Consider the following 20,240-nt stretch of genomic DNA (forward strand, 5'->3'; position numbering starts at 1 on the left):
AATGACATTTGGCGCGCTAAACATGGCGGATTTTCGGCCTCATTAGACGGAGACGGAGACATTTACGTATATTCATGTTTCATTTTATGTACGCACTGAAATACTGTTATATTGTTTTCTTGCGAGTTAAAGTGCTGAGTAAGAACGAGATAGATATATGTTTATGTGTGTGCCTTCAAAATGGGTGCTATTTATATAAGCAATTGTACGTATAGAACAATATGTCGTGTCCCTACTATATAGGTCTATGCCCAAAACAGACGGCCGAACTGACGTGACAATGACATTTGGCGCGCTAAACATGGCGGATTTTCGGCCTCATTAGACTGAGACGGAGATATTTACGTATATTCATGTTTCATTTTATGTACGCACTGAAATACTGTTATATTGTTTTCCTGCGAGTTAAAGTGCTGAGTAAGAACGAGATAGATATATGTTTATGTATGTGCCTTCAAAATGGGTGCTATTTATATAAGCAATTGTACGTATAGAACAATATGTCGTGTCCCTACTATATAGGTCTATGGTGGGGCCTTATATTAACTGTCTACATTTGCAATAGAAAATCTCATTACTTCTATTTATTCAATTTATGTACGATTTAAGAGATGGCGTAATTTTTCATTTGTCCCAAGACGGCATTTAAACTAAGTTCGATTTTTAATAGGGAAGTCTATTGATTTTGAGAGGATGTAATTTTTAGTAAACGATTAGTTTATTATCTTTAATTTACCTATCGTATAAAGTTGCATTCGGCTCTATGTAACTACCCTTTGATATACAACTGTTTTATGGCAAATAAATTATTTTCATTGTACAATTTAGAACTATTTTAATATACAAAATTATCAATAAAAAACAACTTCAAAAGTTAAAATCTATTTATTTTTTGTTGCAGTCCATAAACACAATGTTTGAAAGTAAAAACATAACATAAATTCTAATATTTACAATTAACTTAAATCATTGACTAGGAACTTAAAGCATATAATACTGAAATCAGTCTGAACTTCATTCGTCATTTTAATATTTAATCAACTTCTTCAACCGTTGGCCCTGAACGATTGGGCTGTGAATACTGTTGACTACCCGTAGCGTGGATCTTGCTCATGACTGGTGAACAAACTTGCTGAAGATCCTTTAGTTTCTGCTGAAATTCATCTTTTTCAGCTAGCGTGTTATTGTCCAACCATCGTAGGGCGGCCTCGCAATCGTTTCTCACGCTCTCTTTGTCTTGTGCGCTCAGTTTGTCACCGGCATCATCAACGGCTTGTTTAACGTTGAAAATGTAAGTTTCCAATTGATTGCGTGCTGCTACCCTTTCTCTTTGTCGATCATCTTCTTCCTTATAGCGTTCGGCTTCTGCTACCATACGGTCGATTTCAGCTTGAGATAATCGTCCCTTATCATTTTTAATAACGATGTTTTTACTGCGGCCAGTGCCGTTTTCTTTAGCGGAGACATTTAAGATCCCGTTGGCGTCGATATCGAATGTCACGTCGATCTTTGGGACCCCCCGTGGTGCAGGTGGAATTCCAGTTAGATCGAAGCGACCCAACATATTGTTGTCCTTGGTCATGGCCCGTTCGCCCTCGTACACTTGTATTGTGACTGCTGGTTGGCTGTCAGAATATGTCGTGAATGTCTGTGATTGCTTGCATGGAATTTTAGCGTTGCGTTCAATGATCTTTGTCATTACACCACCGGCAGTTTCAATGCCCAAAGATAAGGGAGCGACGTCAACCAAAAGAACATCTTGAATTTTACTGTGTTGCTCTCCACTCAAAATTGCTGCTTGTACAGCAGCTCCGTATGCTACCGCTTCATCCGGATTGATTGAAAGATTTAGTTTCTTTCCACAGAAGAAGTTTTGTAACATGCTCTGTATTTTTGGAATGCGTGTCGATCCTCCAACGAGAACTACGTCGTGAATAGAGCTTTTATCTAGTTTCGCATCTTTCAGAGCTTTCTCGACAGGTTCCAGTGTTCCTCGGAACAGATCAACATTTAATTCTTCAAAACGTGCACGAGATACTCTAGTGTAGAAATCAATGCCTTCGTACAAAGCATCTATTTCAATGGTAGCTTCCGTGCTCGATGATAATGTTCGTTTCGCCCGTTCAGCTGCAGTCCGAAGCCGGCGAAGAGCGCGAGGATTGCTGGTTATATCTCTCTTGTATTTCCGTTTAAACTCTTCAGCTAGGTGGTTCACCAATCTATTATCAAAATCTTCACCGCCTAGATGAGTATCGCCTGCAGTGGCTTTTACCTCAAATAATGAACCTTCATCAATGGTCAGTATGGAAACATCGAATGTTCCACCACCGAGGTCGAAAATAAGAACGTTTCGTTCGCCTTTTAAATTTTTATTCAATCCATAAGCGAGTGCTGCTGCTGTCGGTTCATTTATAATACGAAGCACATTCAGACCAGCGATAGCTCCAGCGTCTTTTGTGGCCTGGCGCTGTGAATCGTTAAAATAAGCAGGAACGGTGATAACTGCATCTCGTATTGCTGTTCCAAGATATGCTTCAGCGGTCTCTCTCATTTTTATTAACACCATACTGCTGATTTCCTCAGGTGCAAAACGTTTTGTTTCGCCTTTGAATTCTATCTGGATTTTGGGCTTTCCACAATCACTTATCACTTTGAATGGCCAATGTTTCATGTCTTGTTGTATCTTGGCATCATCAAACTTGCGACCGATTAGTCTTTTCGCATCGAACACCGTATTACTAGGGTTGAGTGCTACTTGATTTTTAGCAGCATCACCAATGAGTCTCTCTGTGTCCGTGAATGCAACGTATGAGGGTGTAGTCCGGTTTCCTTGGTCGTTAGCGATGATCTCCACGTTTCCATGTTGCCAAACTCCAACACATGAATATGTAGTTCCAAGATCTATCCCTATAGCAGGCATATCTGTAGAATTCACTCAATGATCTCAAATTAATTTGTAGAAAAAATCACTTGTCTAAATTCTTCGGTGGTTACACCGTTTTACTTTTGCTCTCTCAGTTATGTTTTCAAGTACTGAATGTTTTCCCGCGCTCGCGGCATGCTTATATACTCTTACCAGCTAGCCAATCACGTTCGAGCACATTGTAGAAAATTCTCAAAACGCCTATCAAACTTCGGTGTGTAGAGGTGTGTTCTAGAAATTCTATAATTTACACCAATAGTTTTCCTCCTTGTAAGACAGAACTAGATGTTAATGAGTAACAGAGATAGGAAGTCTTTTAGGGATATCATGCAGTAAAAATAACTGAAATAAGTTTTATTTTACTTAATTTCTGACGGATTTTTTGTACGCATATAAAGAAACAAAATACTGTTAATGTGCGATGCTTGCACGTACACGTAACTTTCTTTTATTTTTTTATTTGTTAATTCTTGGCATCTGTGCGTGGAATTTGAACATCGACATTGTTACATCCTTTGAAACCAGTAAGCCAGTTAACTAGAACAGTAGGTCTTGTTCTTTAGGCAACAACAAGATCCAAAATTTCAAAACGTTGAATTAATATTTATCTCTCATAAAATCCGGGCAAGCGAATAGGCTATTTATTTTTATCCAGTCACACCCTAAATATCTGAGGCGCTTGCTACCCTAAGACATGATTTTACCTGGTTTCGCTATCGTGGTTTTACATGCCTTAGCCGCGAAAAACCTTTTTTAGAAGTCGGTCCGCCATAATTCATTGTTGATTTGGCACACGGCGAATCCCGAGTCAAGTTTTATCGCTATCCACCACTAGAAGAACACTACGTAAGAATCACCTAGCTCCATCGTGTTATAAATCAAAGTAAAAAAATCCTATCCATTCTGTGATTATTGTTCTTTGGTATGGTATCCCTGATCAGATTTTGTATGCTCTAGAATGTTCTTTATATGCTATCTCTTTTTACCTTATATCTCCATCTCGTGTAATTTGATAACTGCGTAGTTTGCAGTGTTGTCATATAATGAACGTGATTTTGACGATGTGTTTTGTTTTTATTTTATTTTAAATATATCTAGACACAAAAATTATTTGACATATGATTTTAGCGCAACATTAAATTCGTTTGTAAATTAATTAGTAAATCACTCGTTTCGCACCAAACCAAAAATCTTCATGAAATGTATAGTTAAAAAGAAAATAAAATACTACCTATATTTTGTAACGAGCATTGACCTATTTTTCCACTTTTTTTTCAGGATTAAAGTAAAGTAAGTCTTATTTTGCATCATAAAAAATTACGGAAAAACAAGAAAAAATTCTAACAGCAAAGTACAATATGCGGCTTTATTATCTGGGTTAACTTTCACCTTCGGTTAAGTGCATTGTTGTCACTGAAGTAGGAAACCTATGGAAATGAAACGTCAACAAAAAATTCGTGCCACTGTGACGTCATCTGGCCACAAAACATGGCGGTTTTAGTGCTGCCCAGAAGATTTTAATGTTAGTAGGTTTTATCGATAAACGTCATTGGCTCATTTTATTTTAAATATTGTTGAGTATGAATGTATTTGTAGAATTTATACTTTAATAGGAAGTAAATATATTGTTATGTGCAAAGATGATGTGATTTAGATATTATGTGAAATCTAAGACGAGTTCGTGCTTCAAATTTGCCAAGTAAACGATAAAACGATTTTTAAAATTTGCTACACTGATTTTATAAAGTTGTCGTTTGCCGCAAAACATAAAGATATGGCGTAGTACAGTGCCATCTGCCCATTTCTAGTATGCTGAATGTTATCGTATTTTGAGTACGTGTTTTTCTTAGACTATTACAATCTATTTTAATTGTTTTGCTGACCTAACGTCCGTAACACACTACCGCAGCGCACCTCAAGGAAGGTGCGCCGCACCATTTGAATCACTCTCACTTGAGTGATTCAAATTTTAAACTTATCAAGGGACCGCCTGATAAAAAAAAACACCTACAGAACATATTTTATTCGTTAGTAAAATTACAAACGTCATTCCTTGTGACTTCCTCTCTAAAATCACTTAATTATTAAATATTTAACGAATTTACAATAGTGTTTTACTCACTGCGGAATAAAACTATTTTATTTAAATAGTTCCGAAGAGATTTTGTCGGTAGCCTTTTTCCCGAAATATCTAAACAGAATGTCTAAATATGTTTTGATGACATATTTTAAAGAGGTATTTATGATTAGTGTCATGATCAATAGATTTCGACCGAAAAATTGATTTTTCGGACAAGGGCTCCATAATGAATTTAAATATATATAGATAATAGTTTTGGGGCATCGACTTTCTTGAGATCCTATAAAATATGTTTTAATTATAATTTTTGTATGTTTCAAGCATGATAAAATAAGAAATTTTATATAATCAATCATATTAAATCGATATCAAAGTCAATAAATAATGTAAAACCCAAAACAGACGGCCGAACTGACGTGACAATGACATTTGGTGCGCTAAACATGGCGGATTTTCGGCCTCATTAGACGGAGACGGAGACATTTACGTATATTCATGTTTCATTTTATGTACGCACTGAAATACTGTTATATTGTTTTCCTGCGAGTTAAAGTGCTGAGTAAGAACGAGATAAATATATGTTTATGTGTGTGCCTTCAAAATGGGTGCTATTTATATAAGCAATTGTACGTATAGAACAATATGTCGTGTCCCTACTATATAGGTCTATGCTGTGACGTCATCTGGCCACAAAACATGGCGGCTTTAGTGCTGTACAAAAGATTTCAATGTTATCAGGTTTTATCGATAAACGTTCTTGGCTCATTTTATTTTAAATATTGTTGAGTATTATTTATTTGTAGAATTTATACTTTAATGGGAAGTAAGTAGGTATATTGTTATGTGCAAATATGATATGATTTAGATGGGTGAAATCTAAGACTAGTTCGTTCTTCGAATTTGCCAAGTAAACGATATGATGATTTTTAAAAGTTGCTACACTGATTTTATAAAGTTGTCGTTTGTCGCAAAACATAAAGATATGGCGTAGTTCAAAGCCATCAGCCCATTTCTAGCATGCTAAATGTTATCGTATTTTGAGTACGTGTTTTTCTTAGACTGTAACAATCTATTTTAATTGTTTTGCTGACTCTAAAGTCCGTAACATACTACCGCAGCGCACCCCAAGGAAGGTGCGCCGCAACATTTGAATCACTTTCGCTTGAGAGTGATTAAAATTTTAAACTTATCAAGGGACCGCGTGAAAAAAAAACACCTACAGAACATTTATTCATTAATTACAAACGTCATTCCTTGTGACTTCCTCTCTAAAATCACTTAATTATTAAATATTTAACGAATTTACAATAGTGTTTTACTCACTGCGGAATAAAACTATTTTATTTAAATAGTTCCGTAGAGATTTTGTCGGTAGCCTTTTTCCCGAAATATCTAAACAGAATGTCTAAATATGTTTTGATGACATATTTTAAAGTGGTATTTATGATTAGTGTCATGATCAATAGATTCCGACCGAAAAATGGATTTTTCGGATGAGGGCTCCATAATGAATTTAAATACATATAGATAATAGTTTTAGGGCATTGACTTTCTTGAGATCCTATAAAATACGTTTTAATTATTATTTTTGTATGTTTTAAGCATGATAAATTATGAAATTTTAAATAATCAATCATATTAAATCGATATCAAAGTCAATAAATAATGTACAACCCAAAACAGACGGCCGAACTGACGTGACAATGACATTTGGCGCGCTAAACATGGCGGATTTTCGGCCTCATTAGACGGAGACGGAGATATTTACGTATATTCATGTTTCATTTTATGTACGCACTGAAATACTGTTATATTGTTTTCCTGCGAGTTAAAGTGCTGAGTAAGAACGAGATAGATATATGTTTATGTATGTGCCTTCAAAATGGGTGCTATTTATATAAGCAATTGTACGTATAGAACAATATGTCGTGTCCCTACTTTATAGGTCTATGATTGTTGTTGAAATTGAAGTTTAAAATTTGTTTGTCTACGTCTCAATGTTTCTTGGTATTTGACATAAATCCTATAATGTAAAAAATATTAACTTATAGTGATAGTTGAGTGTAATTATTTTTGCTAAAACTGGCTTTCCTATTTATAGCTTCTAATATTTTTCCAAATGACTCGATTGTAATACATTTGTGTTGTAAAATTGTACCGAACATATTTGGAAATTTCAAAAAGAAATCTTTATTTTGTCACTGACAACATCGGCATGGAATTTTCCAAATCACATCAATATTTGGCATCCTCGTCTTACTCGTATATCTGTTGCAGTCTAACTAATTGGAGAATGTTCTAGAATTATTACGAATCAAATTTGAGAAGGCCTCTATACCTTTCATCTTATGGGGAATTGAGTTCGGTGTTATAAAGTCGGGTTATAACATAACGATCGATAACAGATCGTTCGTACTCTTTATACCTATAGCGTTATTTCAGTCTAACAATCGATCAAAGTATAGAATGCTCTAGAATTATTAATCAGTAAAATTGGAACAGTACTCGCTATCGTTCTTCTGAACGCAAATATTGCCGTCTTTATATAGTCGCGTAATAATAACGCAGATGCGCGGGGCGTTGCGGCAAACAAAGCGTATAAATACCCCTTGTAGCTTGATCCTCAGTTGAGATACCTTTTCACGGTGTAGTGGTGAGGTCTGGGTAGTTCTAGACTGGCTAATTGTAGCTGGTAGGAGCTTAATCTAAAATGTAGGCATTTGAAAAGAACACCCCTTGCTCTTTTTCTTGATAATGAAACGATAATAGCGTAGATTTCAACAAGCCGAGAATCCCGTAAATCAAAATGGCGGAGTCATCGCCCGGTTGACGATTACTGCGTAGAACCTTTCGCGATATCGTAGAAACCTGGGACAGAAAAAAGGTTGGAAAATAAATGAAGGTAGGTAAATACATAATCGTATTTCTGTAAATTCAAATTTAAAGAGTTCTAATTCCCTTATGAGCTTATTCATTTATAGGTAGGTAGGTACGACATATTAACTTTATTCAGATTTTATTTGTTATTGCCGTTTCGCATTTCATTGATTAATGTCATTAAATTTTAATATGCACTAACACAATTGTTAGAAAATTCGAACACTTCAAGCGCAAATGCTAGTTTAGATTTTATGAATATTGCAAGTTTCATTAGTTCCAAAGTAAAATTTAATAGAGGTCCATAGTACGTTACATACTTTTAGATTTTATTGTAGAATTCCAAACGTTTTCAAAAATGATTCTGACTAACAAATAACCTAAGTACATTTAAAAAAAGAAAAAGCCTAGGAAATTTGTAGAGGTTAATACAAATTACAAATTGAGAAGAAAAAAATAGACCAAAGACCAAAATCAAAACTAAATCTGGAATCGCCTAAAAAAAGAGTACTTTTAAAGTATATGATAATAATAATAATAAATTTATACGGCAGTTGTGCTTAAGCAAAGGTAATTAATTATTTTCTATATCGTAAAAGTATATCGTTATTATGAAAACAAAGATCTTACACGAGTCTGATGAATTTACATGTTAGGATTATAATTCTATATTACAAATCGCAATCTTTTAAAATTGTTTGGAATACGGTTCTGAAGACAAAAGGTAGTCTAATCTAAGTTGTAAAATATGCCAAAAAATCTACGAAATATTTCAAATTATCAGTCTGAATATGTAAACGAAATTGAGAACATTATGATTGTTAAAAACGCTACCGTTGACTTCATCTAAATCAATTAAAATGACATTCAGTTATTTGAAAGGGTCGGTGAAGTTAAAACCTTTTAAATTACTACTACTAATCACTTTTCTTGAATTCAAAATACCTGCAATAGCCATGGATACATTTAACTAATTAATATTATTTTTCCTAAACAGCTGCTTTTTCACCTGGTTTAAATAATTTGTAATTACCATCAATCGCAAAACCTTTTACGTTATTGTACAAATCGAAACGTTTCTAGAAATAGATTTTTGTAGGCAACTTTTATTTATAAGCATTTTTCTACTAATGTAAAACGCTTGGTGTTTGGTAGGTAGCTCTTTGCTTAAGAGTGTACATAGAAATAGTGAGATGTTATCGGTTTTATACACGTGGTGTTTTAAAGGAACACATAATTAAGGTATACGCATGTTAAGTGTGCTAACTAGACATGGAGTGCTAACGATAAACAAAATTACCACAGCGTCATTCCTTGCAGGATTGCCAGAACCACTGTTTCTGTTTACCTATTTAATTAAGATTCCATTATTATTTTATTATGGTTTATGTTCGTATATAATATATTTACACATGTATGACGTACAACATTTAAAATATTTTTAGAAATTTTAATTCTAATTCATTAACAAGATGACTCTAGATTGTACAAAAAACAGTCCTCGAAACCTGGAAATTTTATCCAAATATCGAAAATTTTATCAAATAACTAGCTGACACGGCAGACTTCGTAGTGCCTCAATTGATAAATAAAATACCTAAACTTTTGTATAAAATGAACTTAACACAAACAAAAGGAATCCGTCCGACGGGGGACACATCAAAGGAAAAACAAAATTGTTATTTTTATTTAATTCCGAGCATTTTCATAGTTTTCTACTTTTTTAACATTTTCTGGACTTCCACAAATAATTTAAGACCAAAATTAGCCAAATCGGTCCAGCCGTTCTCGAATTTTAGCGAGACTAACGAACAGCAATTCATTTATATATTCATTCATTTATATAGATTTCCGAAATTCGGAGCCGCGTCGCAGTAAAAATGAAATCTAATATATTTTTCAACTCAGGGACTAAACTTGTTAGAACTTAGAATAAGAATTTTAGATTCAAAACAGATTAAAATTTACTTATCGCACATGATTTGTATGAGATTCTAATACACTTCATCAGCCACAAGTGCTTCAAATTGTATTGATGTTAACTAATATTTCAAAACAATATTACTACCTAATTACCTAAGGTAGTTATACATATTTTTACTAATACACTCAGCATAACTCCGAGTATATAATATGTTTTCTGAGAATATTTTAGTTGCATCTAAGGTTTTCATTCACAATTATATTGGCTAAATCATTCATCGAAATATAAACAGAATACAATGGACACACAGAATACTAACTAGACTGTAAACATACGTGATGCAATATATGTGTATGTTACAATAATAACTTGAAAAACGAGAAGAATATATTTGTAACAGGTCTAAGCAGGCCTATGCACAAAAACTGTCAAGTTATATGGATGAAAATAACATAACAATAAATTAATGAATAAATTAGTGAACATAATTGAAAACTACGAAAGAAAAAACTGAAATGAACCATTTCTTATGCATTTTAAAATACTATGCACTTTATAAGAGCTAAAGCAGTTTAAGAGTGGAAAAGACGTTGAAAAATATTTAAAAACAGAGAAACATCTAAATTGTAATAGGTATGTTACTGAACAATCTACAAATATATTAAGTTGCAGTGGATATTGAAACTTGAAAACCCAAAAATAAACATATTTTTTTTAGGTTAAATGCAGTTTCTAATTGAACTAACAACAAGGTAATTAAAATTAAATCTGTATGATTACAATCACCATTGCTCTGAAGATACGGTGTCAGAATTTGTTAAAATGAGAAATAAAGTGAAGATATGGATCATGGAGCATAGGAAAGTGACTAAATAAGTTAAAATGTTGCCGTACTAAGTCGAAAAAAACATTTATTAGATTAAAAAAATTATCTCATATTATTAGAAAGTATGAATAGAAAACTTAAAATGAAAACTTGATTTCAAACCTAAGATGCTTTCACATGGATAAAGTTACAGTAGTATTATTCTGTTGGGATTTACAAATATAATTAGAAGAAATAATAAAACTACAGGACGTTACTGGAAAAAATTGCATTTTTGAGTACATACAAATACTCGTGGGGAGAAATTTTACTAATAGACAATTTTATGGTTTGGATTGAGAATACACCTGAATTTGACCAGTTTAATAGGACCCAACTGAACAAAACCTTTCAAGGATTTTAGATTTTAGGATTCTCAAGGAAGGACTTATTTTGACTCGTATATTTTTGGAAAAATTTAGGCTGCATATCAGATCAGATAAGAAGAACACAAGCCACAGACTGATACATCCAAATTTTAATTCAAGTATAATTTTCAATAAATTAATGTAGCAGATCATTTTCAAAGTGACAAGCCATTGTTAGGAAAAAAGCGTTAGTAATTTCTCATAGTCTTGTAATTCCCGACATCATAATCTTATTAGGTCTAATCTATTTCATATTATGTAATAATAGAAATCTAATCGATTAATACGCGTCTTAGACGAATTTGCAAAACAATTTAAAAATTTCTGGACAGTCAAATGTTTTTTATGTTTTTAGGTGAACGAACGAAACAAAAATATCTAACAGTCCAAAGTATATCTAATACTTTAATACAAAAAAAAATGTTAGCATAGCACAAGTAATAAAGCATATGTAGCACAAGCCAGTTGAATAAATATGAAACGAAATATAAAAATCGTTAATAATGTTGAACAAAATGCTTGAAAAAATCCAAAATGAAAGATGCTAAATATCGGATATACGTTATGATAAAAGCGTAGTTGCAGCAGCTTTAATTTGTTGATACTTTCGGATCTAAATAAAAGGAATAACGGAACTTTTTTTCCCAATCGATACTTAAATAACTTAACAAATTCATTAAAATGTCCAATTATGAAACAAACTAGTTTCTAGATAGGTAAATACAGATTTAAGTTGTATATCACGTATTGAAGTGAGGAAATATTAAAAACCAAAAAATGTTACTATTATTAAATTTCAATAATAATATGAAAAGAAGAACAGCAGAATTAAGATTAATAGATTAATAATTAATAATTCATTACAGATCTTACAGATCTCCGGTATTTCAGCTCTACGTGACAATATCAAATATTTATTCGCGAATTATTATTAAATTTATGTAATACCAATATCGTTTGGCTCATTTACTACTCGAGATTCGAAGTGCTGACCCAATAAGAGAATCATCGAAAGAAGGATTAATTAAAACGAATGTGTTGATTTGTAATAAGTTTTAAAAAGGTGTGGAAATTACAAAACAATGTTTTGACAAAACATAGATGTCTGATGAAAATATAGAGCGTTTTGGACTGGATATGGAATAACTTCAAAGTAGAAAAAACATTTTAAACCTGTCTGGAATAGTCAATATTTTTAAAAGAAATGTTTTAACAACTGCAGATTTTGTGGAAATCCGTATAACTGAAAAAAAATGTAATGTAAAACGAATATAATTCTAACAAACACAATTGTGAGTAAATAGTAAAATAAAAATCTAAAACAAATTAATAACATTAAAGAGACTAAATAAATTCAGAAGGCTAAAGATTTTTCATAATTTTCCCTGTAGATGAAGTTTAAAATGGAACGAAACAGAATTAATACGAGAATTCCATAAATTTACAATTAGAAAATGCCAGAAATGAAAGACAAAACATTTTATCCATTAGTCTTATTCGTTGAAGAAAACGAATACGTAATACAGATGTTTAAACCCGTATATCCCTAGCCTAATTTAAACCATGACATATATTATGAAAACTTTATAAACACAAAACAGCAATAAAAATTAATTGGTTTCTTTTTTTTTACAATCAAGATCATTATCGTCATCGTTAGAATGAATGGTAATTCGGTATAATAGCCGGCAAACTTCTTGAGCATTTGTTGACGTAGTGGGGGTAAGTTTGCGCATTGGTACACTCACGTGCAAAAATATTATTTACTCTGCGTCATAATGCAATTAAATTATTAAAATCAACATATGTATTTATTTATATATTTATTAGAACATCAACAAAAAATATAGGTTAATAATTGTAACAATTTAATCTTGGGGTAAAATAGATATTCCTTCTATTAAGTCAAAACTAGAGCTGTTGCCAGGTCTTCGTTCAGTTGAAGCGAAGCTGGTATTTGTAATTTTTTTTTCGTTATCATAATCTTGACCATTATCATCATCACTGTTTTCATCACCCGAGTCGCCATCATCGTGTTAAGTCGACATAGGGCTCATCGGTGTAGTTTACGACTCGGTCGGTTCGATCTTCTTTTTTTGTCTATAATTAATTATTTTTTGAAGATATTCGATTCGTAGTAATCGAATGTTACTTTTTTCAATTACCAGCTTCCGATTATTTTCTGTTTTTTTTTTCCATCTGAAGCCTAGCTCTTTCATAATTCGTCGTAAACTTCATTCCGAGCCATTAAAATGTAATTCGTTAAAATTTTCGAAGCCTTTTTATTACAGATTGAACGAAACTATCCATTCCGGTAACTTTCTTCTTCCCTGATCTTTTCTTACCCGGAGTCCCAAGCACGATGAGCAAGCCAGAGCCTTTAGCTTCGTTAATAATGCACCTAACAGTACTCACTGATGTTTTTGTTGCTTCCGAAGTCTGTTTTACTTTTTCCATAATATCATTCTTCCCCTGTTTTATAATGAAGCAATATACGTCGTACACAATTTTTCTACCCTTTCTTTTGAATACTCCACCAGTTTGTCGCGGCATAGTGTATTTTTTATAAAAAATCAACAAACACTCAACAAATAGCAATGGCAACAAAGTCAACAAGCAATTATAATAAAATATAACTTAACGATTAATAACGATAGATTTTTCACTGTACGCAAGCGTACTTTACGCAAGGTTCGACTGATCTACCAATAACGCGCTCGATACGATTTCCCCTGCCGTCGCGCCTCACCCTCACCACCAAAGTGATCTAAAATTCGGTTCTGCGCAGCCAAGGTCATTTGCTCACGATGTTTGCCGGTTACTTTATACCATAACTAATTCTCAACAAGCTGGGTAGCTCTAACAAGTTGACCATTCGTGGGTATCGGGTAGTTCAGAAGCGAATTTGAAAAAGTTTTAAATACCTGAGTAAATCGCATAATGCACGGTTAAACTGGATAATAAAATGGAAATGATTTTAAAACAAGGAGGTTTCGACATTTTAAAGGTTTATGAAAATTAAAACACATTTAATCTTCATTGCTTATAACCCACATTTATTTGGAAGTATTGTATTGTTCCTGCAGAATATAACTAAATTATAAATGAAGAACTTCGTGCACGAGGAAATTTGTTGTTAATAAAATATTAGAGTTTTAATCGCTTAAAGAAATTTTTATGTCGTACAGACGTAGGTACAGTCTGAATAACGGATTATCGGAAATATACCTAATAACACAAGTGCGTGTTTGTGATGTGGTTTTATTGCAGTTATTCTTTATAATTTATAAATGATATATTGGATGTCTGTTGAATGTGTGTTATCGTTTAATATGAAAGTAATTGTTGCTGCAATATATTAAAATGTGTAGGTAGTAGGAATTCGTGTTCTGAAATAAAAGTTGTCAGTGAAATGCAAATCCATTCTTAATATTTGAATAAGTGCGTGCGTTTTTATTAAAAGCGTTAAAATAGTTCAAAATTCTGGTGCCATACAATGAATCTGTCTAGAATTGATACTGATGGAGTGAAAAAATATGTCTAGTTAATGTTTGAAAAGTGCAGAATAGTGGGATTATAATGTGATGTGTGCAATAAAATATTATGAAATTGAAATAACCAGTAAATTTGAGTAAAATTACGAAAATTTAGTAAAACTATTTTTGTTGACACCTAATGTATTTTCCGACTGGCATTGAGACAGAAGATGCAGATCATTGAATTCAAATTCTGAAAAGACAAACAAGGAACAGGAAAATATAAATGAATCTTTATGAAATGTTCAGCAGTTATGTACTTATGGAGTGGGCTATAATAAAGATATGAATTTTCAAAAGGTACTCAAAAACATTTAAAATTTTAAGTTACATTCAAGATTGCCATTTTAAGCAAAAGCAGAAGCAGAACAAAAAAAGAAAATTTTATTGATTAGCATGTTTAGTTGTCGGTTTGTTGCCTATAATAATTTATTTTTATTATATTTAGAGAAAAGTACCAATAACAGTTTAGAAAACAATGTCTACACAAACAAAACTTTCTAAAAATTGAGTTTAAAAAAAGCATTATCCTTCCATATAGAATTAATATATTTTCGTTAAATCATGATCTTTATAAGCTATTACATAAATCTATTTTATAAGTAGACATACTATGCCTATATATAACTTTGTATAAGAATGAGGGGATTACCATAAATTTTGAAAACTATTGTATACAGTATATGTATATTAGTACTTATATGGTGTTCTGTTATAACTGTCATTTATTTTTTGATAGAGTACTCAAACTGAATTTGACAAAATTAAAGATTGGTATTGTAATGTTTACAGTGAAATCCCGTGGATTACAATATGATTTGCATTCCAACCCATAGTAGTAGTTTACTGATGCTGGAACAACAGTGAGTGAGGGTTAGAAATTAATATTTAAACAATATTGAAACAATTAATAGGACAGAATATCAAAGATTTTTTAATTAATTTTATGTTTATCCTTTTTAAATACTAACCATTTACTGATGATGAATATAATGTTTTGAATATAATTGTACAATATAATATTTGTTTTCATATGTATATCCATGTTTATAACCAAAATTATCGTAGTATGAAATTTTATTTATTACGCATAGTATACTTAAAAATCTTTTTATTAAAAAACTCATAACAGTAGGTATCATTGTAGTTTGAGGGAAATTAAAATTTATATTATAATAAGTGCTTCATTGTTTTCTTTAAAATTATAATTTTAGTCTTTGTTGGCTTGACCGAAACATTAAAGCAAGAAAAAACATCATTAAGTTTAAATAAGATAAAGATAATTACTAAGTTCTGTATACAATCTTAAGAAAACATAGAATCAGGAAATAAGGCCAATTGTAAAAGGCATACACATCTGTATTGCCTGAGTAACTTTTTGTTTTCATAAATTATAACTAGTTTAAAAAATCTATGATGAATAAAGCCAGTACATGTAAGTGCTTTAACAAATTAGTACAACAATAATGATGACAAAATATTTCATAAATGTTTCTGTGCATCTAAGACAATCCAAAGATATTCTACAGATTACATGAAATGGACTTTATTATGTGGTTCGTAAAATTTAAATTATGAAAGATATTACTTACATTATATTTAGTTCGAAAGTGCACATCACTTTGCTAATTACTTTTAAATGATATAGGTAGGTAGCTAATTTCTTATAAAAACAATTCTGACTATAACAGAGTAAAATATGAGTAGGCAATATATATCTATCATTTATTCATTCGTTTTCGTTTTGTAATTAGGAAAACTTCAACTTACATACGGGAATTCTAACTTAAGCATATTCAATTAAGCAATCTTAATTTTTAAAACAAGGTCGGGTTTGTTCGAACATTTACAACTCGAGAAGGGCTGGACCGATTTTCATGGTTTTTGATTCGTTATATTTGTCTCCGTCCCGAATTGGAAAATATCGATTAAAACATTGGAAATTTTACGAAAAAAATAGAAGGAAAGACCTTTTTCTATAACAATGTTCCAAGGGTTTCGTAACTGCCAAACAACTACTGTTCATCCCGTTGATACGGTAAACTCTCCCCTCAAATTAAAGAACGTATTTAAATAACGGTTTCGGATCGACAAGATACATCCACAATATTATGTTAATAGCGTATTTTAGATTTTTTTAAATAGGCACCTATCTATCTACCTACCTGCTCACTTACTTAATTAATGGAAAGGGATTGATATATTGGTTGTCAAATATCTATGCGTGCGTTCCACTGAAGTAGGAAACCTGGTCTATGGTGCGATCCGATATTTATATTGTATACAAATTAAGGAGAAAATATGTCAAGCTATGATACGCCTGGATTGTACTGCCTTAATGACAAAGTGATATTTAATTCAGCAAATCAGCAAATGTGATAAACATTGCGGTCGATCGGTGTGAATATTATTTCTAGTTAAAAGGTACTAAATCCTATGTTTACAAATATTTTATCCAACTATCAAAAAGTTAAAGCGAATAAAAACTGCAATAAGACGCGAATAGGTTCACTTACCGAAGGATAGTTAGTATTTAACTTTCACATTTAGTTTGTTTTAGAAATTATTTACTTTGTTCAGAAATCTGGTGTTAGACAATCTAAACGTAGTAAGTAGATAACGAATTATTTGATAATCGTATCGGATGATCGGTGCGAATATTAATTCGAGTTATAAGGTACTATTTATCAAATATTTTTATCAAGCTTTCAAAAAATTTAAGGAACTATTATACTGCAATAGGACACGACTAGGTTCACTTACCAAAGTGTTATTGTTATTTATCTTCTATATAAATTTACTTTGTTTTCGATATTATTTACTTTGTTCAGAAATCTGGCACTAGTTAATCTAAAAGTATTGATAACGAATTATTTGATAAACATTGAAATTGATCGGTATGAATATTATTTCGAGTTAAATGGTACTATGTAATTCCTATGTTTACAAATATGTTATCAAACTATCAACCAATTTAATGAACTAAACAACTGCAATAGGACGCGAATAGGTTCACCTACCAACGGATAGTTACTATTTAGCTTGTATATGAATTTAGTTCTTTTTCAAAATTATTTACTTGGTTCAGAAATTTGGCATTAGATGATCTAAAATTAGTTGATAATTAATTATTTGATAAACATCGCGGTTGATCGGTATGAATATTATTTCGAGTAAAACTGTACTAATAACTATGTTTACAAATATGTTATCAAACTACATATCAAACTACTATACACTGGTGGTAGGACCTCTTGTGAGTCCGCACGGGTAGGTACCACCACCCCGCCTATTTCTGCCGTGAAGCAGTAATGCGTTTCGGTTTGAAGGGTGGGGTAGCCGCTGTAACTATACTGAGACTTTAGAACTTATGTCTCGGGGTGGGTGGCGCATTTGCGTTGTGGATGTCTGTGGGCTCCAGTAGCCACTTAACACCAGGTGGGCTGTGAGCTCGTCCATCCATCTAAGCAATAAAAAAAAAAAAAAAAAAAAAAAAAAAAAACTACCAAAAAGCTTAAGGAACTGAAAAACTACAATAGGACACGATTAGGTTCACTTATCAAAATATAATTATTATTGAGCTTCCATATAATTTTTTTTTTCGATATTGTTTGCTTTGTTCAGAAATTTGGCGTTAGATAATCTATAATCAGTTGATAACGAATTATTTGATAAACATTACGGTTGATCGGTGTGAATAGTATTTCTAGTATAAGAGTAATAATTCCTATGTTTACAAATATGTTACCAAACTACCAAAATTTTAAGGAACTAAAAAACTACCGTAGGACACGGTCAGGTTCACTTACCAAAATATACAGTCAAACGGGGTGAATGGATACGGAATTGAACTTTGAGTTCATTTATCACTAGTAATGGCTGAAAATATTATATTGATATTGGTATCAATATTTGAGTCGCATCCTGAAGATTCTTAAGGACTTTACACGGAACCATGTAAAGCATCCAGTTTTAAAATTTTCTTCAAATTATAGGCCTTCCCTATTTAAACACGAAATGGGGCTATTAGGTACGATAATTGGAATTATAGGGAAAAACTGCTAGGGCTGTCACAATTATGAAGGACTGATTTGGCGATTTTATATTTTTGTGCAATATCTATTAACGATTGATTAGTACTGTTGTACTCATTTAGTGCCTGTTCTATGACTAGCTCATCATATCTTTCATAATTTTTTTCTCGGTTTGGTTTTTATGTTCGCGGTATTATTGGAAGTTAGGAATCTGAAAGAAAATAATCTTCATAAAATAAAATAGATAAACGTAATTTTAAAAATCTCCCGACACATTATTAAATCCTTTCATCCATTACGAAAAAAAAGTTGCGATCGATCTTCAAAACGGCCGATGGTAAAGTATCGAAATCGATTCATCTACTTAGGAGCTACAATGCCTACATAAACACGAATAAATAGCCAAAAGCTGTAAAATTATAACACACTACTATTTGCGTCTGGGACTATAAATTCAAAATGTTCATAATTACTTCACCAATAGGTAATTAGGTACTTCATACATAAAGTGACAACCCTGTCCCTATAGTCCCTTTACCGTCTCTTGACGTACTGCGTCGTCCCTCTTTATTAAATACCTCATCCCAATTTACCCCTCAGTCGTACCTAAGGACCCCCGAGACGTACCGAAAAACCTCTGATTATGTTAAAAAATATGAGTCTTAATAAAATATAATTTTATGACTTAAAAAGCCTTTCAATTCTAATTAAATTATGATATCCAGACTCCAGAATAAATAACCTCCTCGCTGCTATAGTTGTTTCAATACAAAAATCACAAAAACATAGTTTAAATCGATCGGTAAAATGATGAGCTCCAACGGTACTTTCAAACAGGCAATTTCAGAATGATGTTTTGACAATTTATTTTTAGTTTCATGTCAAATAAGTGTTGCCGGTTCAACAAATAACTATTCTTCTATACATTTTTCCCATTTTATAGGCTATGGCTAGTAGATTTTCATAGTTATTAATACGAACATTTCAATCCCATTTTTATCCCCATTCACCCCTCGATTCCTATTAACCCCGTTTGACGGTAATTGATAATGGACTTCTATATAAATTTACTTTGTTATTGAAATTATTTACTTTGATCAGAAATCGGGCGTTAGATAATCTAAAAGTAGTTAGTTGATAACGAATTATTTGATAAACATTGCGATTGATCGGTGTGAATATTGTTTCTAGTTAAAAGGTACTAATAACTATGTTTACAAATGTTATCAAACTATCAAAACATTTAAGGAACTAAAAAAACTGCAATAAGATGTAAATAGGTTCACTTGCCAAAAGATAATTGTTATTTAGCTTCTACATAAATTCAGTTTTTTTTTTTCTAAATTATTTACTTTGTTCTGGCGTAAGATAATCTTAAAGTAGTTGATAACGCATTATTTGATAAACATTGCGATTGATCGGTGTGAATATTGTTTCTAGTTAAAAGGTACTAATAACTATGCTTACAAATATGTTATCAAACTATCAAAACATTTTAGGAACTAAAAAACTGCAAAAGAATGGGAATAGCTTCACTTACCTACGGATAGTTATTAATTAGTAGCTTCTATATAAATTTAGAACCTTTTCGAAATTATTTACTTTGTTCAGAAATCTGGTACTAGCTAATCTA

At 32.0% G+C, this 20,240-nt stretch overlaps 1 protein-coding gene and 1 long non-coding RNA gene across 10 annotated transcripts in view; one reads left to right on the top strand and one right to left on the bottom strand.

Moving 5' to 3' along the window:
- Positions 1–866: 866 nt before the first annotated feature.
- LOC114252521 (heat shock protein 68) lies at positions 867–3,290 on the bottom strand. The gene has a single exon (XM_089736785.1). It carries the CDS (start codon positions 2,918–2,920, stop codon positions 1,034–1,036), a length of 1,887 nt encoding a protein of 628 aa, XP_089592911.1. The 5' UTR covers positions 2,921–3,290; the 3' UTR covers positions 867–1,033.
- Positions 3,291–7,699: 4,409 nt separating this feature from the next.
- The window catches only part of LOC114240770 (uncharacterized), a 48,216-nt gene continuing 35,675 nt past the window's right edge, over positions 7,700–20,240 (top strand). For 3 of the 9 annotated variants that reach the window (XR_016325000.1, XR_016325001.1, XR_016325002.1), the window contains exon 1: positions 7,700–7,905. This is a non-coding gene — a long non-coding RNA (uncharacterized LOC114240770). Of the gene's footprint in view, positions 7,906–10,204; positions 11,225–11,903; positions 17,755–20,240 lie in introns of all 9 variants that reach the window. The other 6 variants (XR_016325004.1, XR_016325005.1, XR_016325006.1 and 3 more) reach the window with 5 other exon arrangements.

The sequence above is a fragment of the Bombyx mandarina genome, chromosome 22 (genome assembly GCF_030267445.1).
Source record: "Bombyx mandarina strain Sakado chromosome 22, ASM3026744v2".
In the NCBI taxonomy this organism is placed as follows: domain Eukaryota; kingdom Metazoa; phylum Arthropoda; class Insecta; order Lepidoptera; family Bombycidae; genus Bombyx; species Bombyx mandarina.